The 13,785-nt window shown below is 47.9% G+C and overlaps 1 protein-coding gene across 1 annotated transcript in view; it reads right to left on the bottom strand.

Annotated features, from left to right (window-relative positions):
* LOC144168311 (phospholipid-transporting ATPase ABCA3-like) overlaps positions 1–13,785 on the bottom strand; it is an 84,759-nt gene that overhangs the window by 46,430 nt on the left and 24,544 nt on the right. Inside the window, exons 4-6 of the mRNA XM_077697321.1 lie at positions 11,984–12,287; positions 8,586–8,834; positions 7,108–7,296 (exon numbers count right to left, since the gene is read on the bottom strand). Of these exons, the coding sequence (XP_077553447.1) occupies positions 7,108–7,296; positions 8,586–8,834; positions 11,984–12,287 (742 nt within the window). The remainder of the gene's footprint in view (positions 1–7,107; positions 7,297–8,585; positions 8,835–11,983; positions 12,288–13,785) is intronic.

The raw sequence follows: 13,785 nt of genomic DNA, 5'->3' as shown, positions 1-13,785 counted from the left end.
AGTGGGAAGAGCACCATGTACCTCGCGTTCCGCCCACAGGTAGTGAATGCGTTGTATCACCAGCTTCTTGACGTAGTTTGAATGAGTCAAGGATATAAGGCGCGTTCGTAGCCTTCCATTCTGTGTCGGCTTTGTGGCGCAGTGGGTAGAGCACCATGTACCTTGCGTTCCGCCCGCAGGGTCGTGGGATCGAAACCAGGCGCCGGTAAGTGTTATTTTTTATATAGTGTAGGGGGAGGGGTGCGGACCTGTTGTTGAGAGCGAGGAGGGTAGCGTGATGCGGGAGAGGAGGAGGGGGGGAAAGGGCGCACCTGGAACGGCTGTTGCGGACGCCGAGGCACGCCGACAACGCCGGGTGACATCGTGAGTTAAAGAAATTCTCTGCATTTAAAATATGCTGCATCATTTTGTTCCTGCAGCCCGTGCAGCGGAAGAGAGAGGCCCTACCCACCGGGGTATCCACGACGTTCTGTAGCGATGACTTCCCTCAGGTTTGTATTAATTATTAAAGTTTTCTGCAAAAGGTAAATGATCCCTCCACGCACACAATAACTGAGAATGCAAGAGAAAAAACGGCCTTTTTAGTGTCCACACCAGCACCGTTACAAATATTCTCCGCACAATTTAAGGGTATAGTTTTGGAAAATAGTTCTGGGAAAAGACCCGATCAGAATTTTGAGGCTGATCCCATATGTGCAGCCCGATAGTATAAATCACTTTTTCGATGTGTGTGAAACTCTCCAAAGATGTTGGCGGCTGAATATACTTCGGTGCGAAGATAAACTTGCAAGGTTTTAAATTATATATATATATATATATATATATATATATATATATATATATATATATGCGTGTGTGTGTATGTATATAACGTTTCGACTGTAGGACGAGTCTTCATCTGAGTAACAAGTAGAGTACACTGCAGCACGTTTTAGGGGCGAAGCTCCTTAAGGCGTGGGTCTGTCCATCCTCGACGTATGTATGTAGCCACCTCTAGTTTAGTTCTTGGATTGTTTACTAGATGGCGTGGCTATCTCTAGTTTAGTTCTTGGATTGTTTACTAGATGGCGGTACTTGTATATGATGAAAAGATGCGCTTGGATTGTTTACTAGATGGCGTGGCTACCTCTAGTTTAGTTCTTGGATTGTTTACTAGATGGCGGGGAGCGTTGTAATAAAATCCGTTCGCTGTTGGCGCGCGCTCGGAGTCGCCCGATGGATAAGGCTGCAGATGTGCGAGCCCGCGAGGCAGAAGCGCTCCGTGAAGCTGCGCGACGCCGCCGCCAAGATCCTGCCGTACGAGAGCGGGAGGCCGAAGCGTGTCGTCTGGCTGCGCGACGACGCCGCCAAGATCCCAGCGTTCGAGAACGAGAGGCCCAAGCGTCACGGCAACGGCGCGAGGACCCTGCCGTACGCGAAGCGGCACGGCTGTGGCGCGAAGAGGATCTCCAAAACGTCAGAGAACGGGAAGCGGCGAGAAAGCGCGCGTATCGGCAGGCAGACCCCGATGCAGTGAGAGCTCGTGAGGCGTCTGCAAAACGCATCAGGCGAGCTCAGCCCCAAGGTGCCGACGCGCGGTTTAAGCGAGACTTTCTAGACGTTACGTTCGGACACAGATGTAGTGGGCGAACTTTCACTGAAGAGTCACGGTTTTACCGATGATTTCCCCTCAGGAGCTTCGCCCACTCATCATCATTCACCCCGTGGATATGCTGTGAATTTTTAAAGGTGCGTGCGGAGAGAGAAAGGTGCGCTACAGCGCGCCTTGTTTAAAAGAAGTTATACGTCATCAATCACCAAAACAAGAACAAACGGGAGATATCAGCATGATGGGACATGCACTGCCCTCCCACTTTTTTGGGAGAAAATGTGCGCTACAATGCGCCCTGCTTAGAAGTAATTATTGACACGTGGTACAATAAGTTAGAAATATATGAGAAAAAAATAGACACCTAGGAAGAAGGGACATTGACACTCCTCTTTCTTAGAATTAACGAAACAAGCGGGGAGAAAGCAATAAAGACGACAGAAAGAAATAAAGAACTGGGGAAGTCTCTTCTTAACCATCCTTTGTCCCGTCACGTCGGAATCTCGGGCCATTCATTTAATAATTTGAAGGTAACAATAATTGAATCCAATTTCCACAGCAACCATGCCCACGAGGTTCGTGAATAATATCTCATCTATAAGTTTAAAACCGCATCCTCTGGGTTGAACGAAAGCGTTGGCGCGCTGACATGTCTGCAACCGTAATTACTCCCCTTTCTTCCGTTCGCTTCTTGCGTGACAAATTCTCTTTTTAAGCATACCAGCGCCGGCTTCATCCTTCCAGGTTCATTCACTTAGCCCCTTCTAGGCAACGATACTTGATTGAATCCAGTCTCGTCAGAAACCATTACCGCGTAGATTGTGAATTGTACTTCTCATCTACTTCTGAAACTGCGACCTCCGGGCTGGGGAAGGACATTGGTGCTCACGGGTAGACCGGCGAAGACATCTTCCATTTACTTTTTAAACGGTATAACCACTTAAACAGTATAAACGGTCAATAAGAACGCAGCTAGGTGAACGTCACGGCTTCTCTGGTTGCACGCTTAACAACCAGATGGCGTTGCTTATCTAAGCGCGGGCACACCAAAACGACCAAAACAAACGCCCGCGCGTTCACAACACGATGTCGCGCGCCTTTTGAATGAATGCTTAATGGGTTTCTGCGCAAGCGGCTGACATCACGGCAGGGAACTAGTACAAAAGAGCCCAAGAACAACCGGCCGAGGTAAACCGAGGTGTGCTAAGCGCGCACAACAAGCGAACCCAGAGTTGCTTGCTGTGTTTCTCTTCTCTGCTATGTGTGCGTATATTGATAAATAATTGGCGATTGTTGAATGAAACTACAGATAAGCTCATATTTACTGCAACGCAGTCTAAAGCAACTTCCCAGGAAGTAAAATAAAACCTTTTTTTTTTTTAAATCACAACAAGATTTGCTCTCGGCCTGCATGCAAACAAAGTGCCTCTGAAATGCAACAATCGCGGCGTTCGCAGGCCATGTAGACGACATTTCCAGGCATTGCGAACTTCTCAAGCGCGAATTCGTTCTACCGAATTCGCAGACGAAAACGACCTATTTTCGTTGCTGCGATAAAATGCCAAATGTTTGGAACTATCAAGTATCCCCCGCGAAGGCCCCTCGTGCGACTCGTGCGGCGTACAGGTCCGGACCTGTGGCCTATAAGAACATACCTAGGGGAACGTCCCGGCATCACCATCCGCGTGCTTAGCAACCAGATGGCGTTGTTTGTGTAGGCACGGCGTAAGCGCGGTTGCACCGAAACAAACGCACGCGCGTTCACAACACCATGTCGCGTGCCGTTTTCATCGAATGCTTAATCGGTATCAGCGCAAGTGGCGGACATCACAGAAGGGAACAAGTTCAGAAGAATCCAAAAAGAACCGGCCGAGGTAAACCGAGGTGTGCTAGGCCCCACAGAGTTACAGAGAGTTAACTCTGTGATAGAGCGGAGTGGGTCAGAGCGGAGCGGATTGAGTCAGGGAAAAAACAATCATTGGTGTTAGGACATATTAGTAGAAATTAAGAAGAAGAAATGGTTGTGGGAAGGGCATGTAATGCGAAAGCAAGATAACAGTTGGCCATTAAGGGTAACAGAGTGGATCCCTAGAGAACGCAAACGTAGCAGGGGGCGGTAGCAGGTTAGATGGGCAGATGACATCAAGAAGTTTGCGGCAATAAATTGGTCCCTGTTAGCACAGGACCGGTATATTTGGAGATCCTTGGGAGAGGCGTTTCCCCTGCAGTGGGCGTAGACAGGATGATAGCGATGATAATCATGATGATTATGATGATGAAATCAGGAAAAACATCGTTCATTAACGCTAAAAGTGCCCCAAATTAATGAAAGGTCCATCCAGTGTATCTTTATCAACGCCTGGGTCGTACTGAAAGTAGTCGAGAGGGCGCCACATCTCGACTCGGCGGGAGAGTAGAAAAGGCGCCGGCGTCAGTACGCTAGGCCTACAAAGACAACCTGGGAACGGCCAGTCTTTCCCGACATGGGTGCGGACTTCCTACAGTTCTTACGCTGGGCTGAACTGCTTAATTTTTTTGTCTGCGGTATTCTGTGTAATTTCACCTCTAGTGTCATCTTTTTGCCTTGCGAACAAAAAAAATCAAATATCTGGAAATCGTAACGATGTAGGAACATCAATGATTCCTGTCTAAGCAGCACACGAAGAGCATGGCTGACAGGACTCCATTCTCACGCACTAATCACACTTAAGTATAGGTATTATACAAGATGTTCTGCCTGTAACAAAAAGAAATTTAACCGCCAACATGTCGGGAGAGTTTCGCAACAACTTAAAGAGCAATTTTTATTAATATGGGGCTGAACCTAAGGGTTTCTTCCCCCAAACTATACAATTAAAATTCGGCGCACATTATATGTTAGGGTACCAACGTGAACATTAAAATTCAATTTTTTTCGGTTTCATTCGCAGTTAATGTATCCATGTAGGGAACATTTGCCTTTTGTAGAAAACAAAAATAATTTATACAAATCCGAGGGACGTTACTATCACTACAGCGCGTAGTGAAGAGCCGAGTGGATACGGCTCTCCTCTCGCGCTGTGCGCTCTCCAAGAAGAAAATGATGCAACATAGTTTTTGATGATAATGCGAGTACATCTAAAGGTCTACATCATGGGCGAATTTTAGCAAAATCAAAAATGTGTTTATTTTATTTAGCGACTTAACATTGTGTTTTTCAGTTTTTTCTTCAAACTTGCGTGCCATTTGCACCTTATATTATTTGTTAGGTTTGTTCAACGTGCACATTTGTAACGAGCAGAAATGTAACGAGCAAATTTGCGTAAAGTTTGAAGCTTGTAACTTGGATACTTCTTTAGTAGTTCGTAATATTTATGCTGAAAGGTGTAAAAAATTGGGCTCTGAGCTTGACGTGACCTTTTATTTCGGAAAATTTGCAGTATTGTCAGCAACAAAACTGTTTTAGTGAAATATACAACAGGCATTAATTGAGCATAAAATTTATAAATTGCCCCTTATAAATATTTTCGTAGGTAGACGTTCCTAAATTGACCGAGGCTCACGGGCAGGTAACCGCGGGGTCCACGATATATTCCTACTGAAAAGTTCCGTATATACGGAATTATGAGAATACGGAGTTCATACGGAGTGTTACACCCCCAAGCGTAATGAATGTAGATATTTCCACAAACACGGAAATTATATGAGTTCACACAAAATGAACGTTTGGCACAGTTTTCGTGTTTTTATCTTCAGTATTACACAAAATCACGCTCCATATGATTTCCGTATACTCCGTATATACGGAATTCATACGGACAATGATTTTGCGGTTCTAGTGATCATACGGACTTAAAACAGGTGTCAAATTTTTCAATACGCATGCACTGTTTCATTTTCATGTGCGTCTCCAAAATCCTTCTTCTTTTTTGGCGGCTTTGTGTTATGCTAGGAACGTACTCCGCATTCCCATAATTCCATATATACGGAACGTTTCAGGAGGTATCGCCTTCCAAAATTTTGCAGTCAGACAAGTTTTTCCAAAAAATACTTGTGAATCTAATAGATTAGAAAAGGGTATATATAACAAATTAAAGCAAATTGAAGAATTCGACCAGCCACCCTTTCTTTCATCTTATCGGAAACCACTCTGTTGAGTTATATTTGTTTCAAGCAGGTAGGAAAGGAATACATTGCCGAAAAACTTCATCTCACATTGCTGTGTTGAGTATGTAGAGGTTTTAAAGAGTTTCAGGATTCAGTTTTATTCACAACTGCCCTTCCAGAATTATTGGAGTATTTTGGCCGTAAAAGGTGCCTCCGCCCCGCAAGCAACTAACAACTTCACTAGTGCGTCTTTCACGCATTACAAAGAACGTTCCTATAACGACTCGTTTCGTCTATATGCAACCGAAAAAAAAATTGACTCCAATCTACGCTGTGAAGGTGATTGGAAAGCAAAGCTTTGAACGACACCCACAACAAATGCCCATGCGACATCACTTGAATACACACACGTTGCTCTACAAAGAGATTCTGCAGAGATTCTGCAAGCCGTTACCTAGAATTCTAGGGAGCGGCGTCCCGAACGCAGAAGCGTCGGCCACGGCTGGGCTAAAGCGGCGGACGACCCCGCTGTAGCCCGGCCGTGCGTCGGCAGAAAGAAAACGGACGGGAGCGTCTTTCGAAGGGTGAGACAACGGAATCTAGCCATCCTGATATGCTAGTTCGGGGCTACACCATTGCGCGACACAAGCGCAGAGACCGAAACAATCCGGCATATAAGCTTACTGATTCCCTTTCATACAGAACTAAACTACATGGCTTCGTAACCTTAAGAACAGCGGGAAAGCTTAGGGAACTTTCATAATCGCTATTTATTAGAACCAGTTGCTCCCTTCGCCTTTTCTAATATTTCTTAAAACACAACCGAATTGGTATTCACCAATTTAGAAAACGGAGGCCCATTCGTTGCAAGCAGTGCGGGAAAGGTAGCGTTTCTCTAGAGGCCAGATGTCTGTATGCGGTCTGTAAATTTTGTTTTCCTGCCCTGCAAACGAATCCTTAACGTATCTTTGCCGTACGAACACTTAATTTCGTCGGGTCCGGGTTACCTAGGAGGAGCTGTCGAAAAAGTTAATCAAGCCGTGCGATGTAAGAGCGCAATGGACGTGAAGCTGAACCAAGACAGGCCCAACACCGTCGCTAAAGCAGACGACAAAGCCGGTGGAAGGGTCCCGCCGACGCGCCCGCCGGGGTGAGCACGGGGAACGCTGGGTAATAGCGCCCTATCACCGCGCCATCTACACTGTACTCCGTGAGTGAAAACCATTCTCCGCCTCCCCAGCCGCGTTGGGAGTTTCTTGTCCCGAAATCCACGAAAGAACCGTTGGCTGGTAAGGGTAGAAAGCTTTGCTTTAAATGATGACAGTGTAAATACATGTCGACGAAACATCCTGTCTTGAAAATTGCTTTCAGCCCTTCAAACCCATGGGTGGCGACAGAAAACAAGAAGAGTGCCTCTAGCGGGCCAAACTTACCAAACTTCTCAAAGCGCTCCAGGACACGAAAACTCCAGTGAAGACTCATCCCCGGGAAGACAGCCGTCAAGAGCTTGTGCTTGCTCTGAATGTAGTGATAGCCCTGGCCGTCGATTTGCTCCAACGCCAGGAAGGGCATCAGGCAACAGAAGGTCCAGTACAACAGGGAGCCGGCCACAGCTGAAGCGGCTGTGCGGGGAAGGTGCCACGAGTTGAGAGCATTTACCCACAGACTTACACTGCGGCCTGCTGGAGGGGTCGTATGCTTGAGTGCCGGAGTGCCACGTGACATACTAGGGGTGGTCAATAGCTGGTAAAAGAAGCAATTACCGCTTAAAGCTGGGCATGAATAAAAACAAGCTGTTTGGCAATTCGCCTGTTGCCAAACCTCCTGGGAATGTATTGCGGACCTTGTTAAAAACATATTGGCGGAAATAGAATACGTCAAAACGTCATAGGCAGCTACCAAAGGAGCCATTGCACTGAGAGTAAATGGGATCGACAGTTCAGGAGTGGCTTGAAATCCTGAGACACGAGGCAGCAGTAGTTTTATTAGCAATTCTAGTATCATTAGCCATTGCCTAATGGCATTATAGCTAATAAACACACCAACGAGCCTCCTATGCACCTACGCGCACTCGACCGCAAGCTGAATCACGAAAAAAGAATGACTAAGAACTACCAAGCCGGTTATAGGGGTAAAGTCGGCACGCGGCTAAAGCCGCATACTTCAATTTCTTTCGGCAACCACTTACTATGCTAATTAATTTATAAAGTATGTTGCGTATCTAACCTCCAAGGTGTTAAAAAACTTTCTTCCGTCGACCCTCTACCGCTCCCTCGATTCTTAAAGCATTTCTATATACAATATTTCATTTTGAGTTAGGTTAATATTCTAGCTAAATTTTTCCTACCGTGGTTAGTTTTTTGACCGTGAGCTACGGACGACAGCCGCCCGCAGCAGCGCATCCGCACATCTGCTTTACTCAACTGTTTGACGCAATTAACGTCCTCCCGGACTCACTCACTAACCTTAATTGGTCTTCGTATAAAGCACCCATGCCTTGCTAAAGGTATTCTACACCTGTTCAAAGGGAGCGTTTCGTGCAACAAAAGCAACAAAGCGGATGCAGCCGTGTTTATGAATTCCAGTCTAGAAGCGCCGTAGTTGATCATGGCTAAGGGGCTGGGCTGTTGAGTCCAAGGACGCCGGTTCGACCCCGGCAGCAGAGACTACCTTTCTGGTGGAGACGAATACGGAAAACGGCCGTGTGTTGACATTTTGGCGCAGGTTAAAGATCCCCACGTGGTTGAAAATAATCAGGCGCCATCTCCAACGGTGCGCCTCATAGTCCACGTGTAGCGTCGGCTCGTTCAACCCCATTATCTGATTACTAGTCCCGTTGATAAAGGTGATTCCGTAACCATGCACTCCCCGCTTTGATGCCCGATAGCAGGCCACAAAACATTGAACTCACGCGTTGCAAAGAAGAGTGACAGGAGAGTGCCGTGCATGAGGCAGGAGCTGCAGAAGCACATCATGATGAAGAAGATCAGCGAGGGGTCGCTGTACTCGATGAACGGGTGTCCCTCGTGGTTCCTCTTGACGCTCACGAAGAGCATCATGAGCGTCGAGATGACCGTGTGCATGAAGAAGCCGCTGAGGTAGTGGTTCACCCAGAACACCCAGTCGTTGAGCCCCACCAGGCGCAGCATTTCCTTCATGCCTGCGGGTGCCAAGAGGGAAGGGCTCAGAAAAGTACAATATGTGTGCACAAAAGAGGTGCAGCACCCCTTTGCGTGAATGGCCGTGTACGGGCAGTTTCGTGAATGCCTGTTTAAAGTCGTTGTGGACAACGTCTGTAACTATAAGGGGCCAATGGAGACAAAATGCAGCTTTGTTCAGCTTGACAGAGATAGCTTTCAGTAGCAGTCAGCCCCATTCCAGCTGTGGTGGGGTGTAGTGAAAGTGCGTGCGATCAACCCTCGACTCGAGTGTTTAAATTCGCGCATTTTTTCAATAAAGCTCAGAAGTTACCCCTTCTTCCCGTCGCCTCCCTGTGTCCTTGTCCCTTGTTTTGCGCTATACACGAAGTCATGTATGTTATTCCACATGCCTATGCGCGATCTGTCTCCCTTCCCCCCTCCCCTCCCCGCTCACCAAAAAAAAAAAAAAAAAAAACCAGGCACTAACCCAAGAATGCACGGCCCTGAAAAGGTAAGACATACTGCTCTCTCGCCGCAACAGAATGGTGTAAGAGCTCAGAGCAAACTTATCTGGGGCGCTGAACAATGCTGTGTGAGCTTTTGTGGCTGCAATAGCGCAAAAGCTCCTTTATCGTTTTTTTTGCGTAGAATAGAGCCTCACGAAGCTCGTTTCAAGAAAGAATGACCTAATCTAAACGGAGAAAAGTTGTAAAAACGTGCCATGCTTATGTCAGTGACAAGAGTAGCAGCGCCTACAATCCACTGGGTGCCCTAGCTGCCTCTGCTGGTAAGTTTCGCTGTCTTCGCGCTAGAGCCAGTCGATATAACCTCAGGGGCAGTAAAAAAGGGCGGATACCTCCAGTGTTCCCACAGAAAACTGTTGTGAATGCACTGGACAAGTCAAAACACAAACAAGAATTCCCACAAGTGGTATTATACAACCTCGTTCGGTTATACCCATTTGCTGAGCTTTTTTAAGTGCGAATGCACTTTATAAGCGACCCTGAATTCCGGCGACCGCCGTCCGTCCACATAGCAACAGCTGCGGGTGCGCGCGCTCCTCGTCTTCCTTGGCAACGGGGGGAGATGTTCTTTGTTCAGCTCGACTAGCGTTACACTGAGCATTAACATCCTGTTAAAATTAAAGCGAAATAAAAACACACACAACGACAAGTAAGGCACATACGCAGCGCTACGCATGTCCCTTACTTGTGCTTCTGTGTGTTTCTATTGCGCTTCAATTTTAACGCCTGGAAGCAACTAACCCAGACGTCAACCTTACTAAGTTGCATTAGCATCAGTTCAATTACTTGGCGCGCGCTGCCTGGCCGCTGACATGGCACGTACCCACGTGGGGGATTGGCCAGGAATCTCCTCGTCTTCCTTGGCAACGGGGGGAGATGGGCGCGCGCTGCCTGGCCGCTGACATGGCACATACCCACGTGGGGGATTGGCCAGGAATCGGACGTGAGAAGGGCTAATGCACCCGCTTAAAGGAGTACTGACACGAAATTTCAAAGCTGAGATCCGCTCTAGCAATCAAGTACAACGACAACACAAATAGGTGTCTGTGAATAAATGCATCTTTCTTTCTTTGTAGTTGTGTGTGTGTGTGTGTAATCTCTATTTCGCGAACATTACCGAACCGCGCAAATTCAACTCGTGCATTCGCACTTTCGCATTCTTCCCCTCGGGGAAATGCGGGGAAATTTTTAAAGCACGGATAAGGATTCAACTAAAATGTACATAAGCGAGTGGGACGGCTTCTATCGAGGGAAGCTCGTTTTCCTCTCTTGGTCGTCTTGTATTTATCAATTGTTTAGAACTCGTATAGCAACCATTTTGCTGTCAATGAACTGACTTGAGCTCGCTGTAGTCTGTTCTTTGTTCAGCTCGACTAGCGTTACACTGAGCATTAACATCCTGTTAAAATTAAAGCGAAATAAAAACACACACAACGACAAGTAAGGCACATACGCAGCGCTACGCATGTCCCTTACTTGTGCTTCTGTGTGTTTCTATTGCGCTTCAATTTTAACGCCTGGAAGCAACTAACCCAGACGTCAACCTTACTAAGTTGCATTAGCATCAGTTCAATTACTTGGCAGGTCTATTTCCTGAAACTTGCGGGGCAGTGAGGGTGGTAGAGGCAACACGCTGCACAAACCCGAGGCAGCGGGGCTAAAACGGACACTCGGCTACCTATGTATACGCTAACCTCATCTCCATACTGCACGTATCATCCGTTGTGTGCAGCGTGGTCACTGATAAAGCTCCGAAACCAGTTAGTTCCGGAGTAGCCCCAGTGCTCTGTAGAAGAACAGCGAAGTGAATCACGGTAGCAGATGACATGCTTTGAACGCTGCCCCCTGCAGCGTCACACAGCGACTCCTTTGGGCGTCGCGTAGCAACGCTTGTACATGTTAGCGCGGCAACTTTTCCCTTTCTGGCCTTGGTTGCGAAACTTCAGATACCAACGGAACAACGTTCCGGATAAAAGGTGGTCACGAGGAATTCTGTCCTTACAAAACTACGATCAAAGCTGGCTTCGCCCATGACACATGCTATTTCACGATGTGGAGTGGGGCTCCGTGCGCTCAACCTCTGAAAAACTTGGCATATGAATGTATTTTACGTTTGGTACTGATGAGCTCACTTTATGTTCATTTCAGAATAACGTACAAATCAGCCGTGCCGATCACTATTCCCAATTCATAATTTGTGGAGGTACGACTGGCATAGCATAGTGACTTACGACCGGTGACGAACAATTTGATGGCAGAAATTCTAAAACTCCTGTTACGTATAAAGCAGCATACGGAAAATCAATTTCTTTTGAAATTTTGGGGGTTTAACCAGCCGAACCTACACCTGGGTCATGAGGCGTGGCGTGGTGGAGTGCTCCAGAATAATTGTGACCAACTGGGAATCCTTTAAGTGCGGCGAAATATCTACACACGGGCCTTTTAGCTTTTCGCTCTAATCTGAAAAGCAGCCATCGCGGCCGCGATCAATTCCGTGTGTGCGGGCTAAGCAGCACAATTCCTTGGCCACTGAGACACAATGGCGGGTACTATAGGGCAACATGGCTAACCCAAGCCCAGGCACAAACAGGCGGACCTGGTTAGTACTGCAATAATAAGCGTGGGAAGGAAGGCGGCTCATTTACCTGAAGCCTTCTCCTCGGTGAGTATGGCCACAAACAGGGCGAATGGCACGAGCATTCCTACGCAGAAGCGCGTGAGGACGAGCGCGTAGTTTTTCGTGTCGTGGTGCTCTATGTAGGCCGGGTACGGGAAGCGCCGAAGTGTCACGGGTTCCACCGGGTGCGTGTAGTTGTGGAGCACCGCCTGCTGCCGCAGGTGGCGCTGCTGCAGCGCCGCCACGATGGGCAGCAGCGTGTTCATCTCAGGGAACCGCTCCTCGCGCGCGGGGCCCTCCGGCTGAGCGATCAGACGGTGCGGGTACTGGACCTGCGGTGGGCACAGTGCCGAGTTTTGTACACTATAGCCTTTCTTGGGCTGCTCAAATGGTCCGTCCGTCCATCAGTCCACTCCTCTGTCTGTCTGTCTGTCTGTCTGTCTGTCTGTCTGTCTGTCTGTCTGTCTGTCTGTCTGTCTGTCTGTCTGTCTGTCTGTCTGTCTGTCCATCCTTCGGTCCACCTGTCTGCCTGCATGTATGCCTATCTAACCCTCAATTTAGATGCCCCACTAAACTTGAACGAATTCTTGAAAAACATTATCAATATAATAAATCTAGAATGATGCTCCTTATTTTTTATTTGCAAGCAGCCCCCATACACGACCTTGAACTCTCAGTCAATGGTAACCCCATACCCCTGGTTAATACCCTACGAATTCTCGGCTTAACATTACAGAGAGATGGAGCAGGCCTTGCAACCATCAAAAAAGTTCACGAAACAGTTTTCAAGTCACCCATATCATTCGCCGCGTAAGCGACAGACGCCATGGTCTCTAATCATCAGTAGGATTACTTACGGCACTCCATATCTCAGTCTCAAGAATAGCGAGCACGACAAACTGAATGTCCTTATCCGGAAGGCCTACAAGCTTGCACTTGGTCTACCTCCGACAACTTCTACCGACAAGCTAATGAAACTTGGTCTGCACAACACCTGGGAGGAACTCGCTGAAGCTCACAAAATCAGCCAACTCGAAAGACTTACAGTCGCCAAAACGGGTCGTCATACGCTACGTCGGCTTGGCTACGATGCACAGGAGACATCATATGGTAAACAGCGCATCCCCCTGATTCTACACCAACCGTTGCTCCCATCCCCAGAAATATGCATCCCGTATTCAATGCATACCGAAGAAAAGCCATGGTCATCACCCTCAGAAAATCCTGCGGAGAAAACAAACCAGCGGTCCGCTACACAGATGCTGCCCGTTACTCTCAAAAGTCTGCGCATGCCATCAGCGTTTTCAACAACCATGGCACAGAACTCACGTCGGCCACAATCCCAATCCCTGACACAGAGTCTGCAGAGGAAATCGCCATCGCACTCGCTGCTACCGCGGGCTCAGACTACCTCCCTGTCATTACAGACTCCAAAGCCGCCTGCCGCAATTACCAACGAGGTCGCGTTTCTGGTCACGCCATCCGCATCCTGAACACTCTACAAAGCCCACCCGAACTCCGCATAGTCTGGACCCCAGGCCACGCATCCATCGAGGGGAATGAAGCGGCCCACGCCGTTGCCCGCGAGCATACCTTCCTGGCCTTCCCCTCGTTGGCAGACCGATCGATCACCTCCAGCGGTGACATTCCAAGAAGATACATGGATGCCCTCACCCATTACCGACTGCAGCGCCGCATTTACCCCCACCACACCCCAACATGACCAGAGAGGACGCCATTACCCCCAGATAACTGCAAACTAACACCTACCCCCACGGAACACTATTCCATGCCATCTACCCAAAAACATACACTCTGACTTGTCAACAC

The sequence above is a fragment of the Haemaphysalis longicornis genome, unplaced genomic scaffold (genome assembly GCF_048455015.1).
Source record: "Haemaphysalis longicornis isolate Haplotype H1 unplaced genomic scaffold, Haemaphysalis longicornis Haplotype H1 scaffold_2, whole genome shotgun sequence".
Classification (NCBI taxonomy): domain Eukaryota; kingdom Metazoa; phylum Arthropoda; class Arachnida; order Ixodida; family Ixodidae; genus Haemaphysalis; species Haemaphysalis longicornis.
The sequence above is the reverse complement of the archived record's forward strand: the minus strand, read 5'-3'. Positions and strand labels throughout refer to the sequence as shown.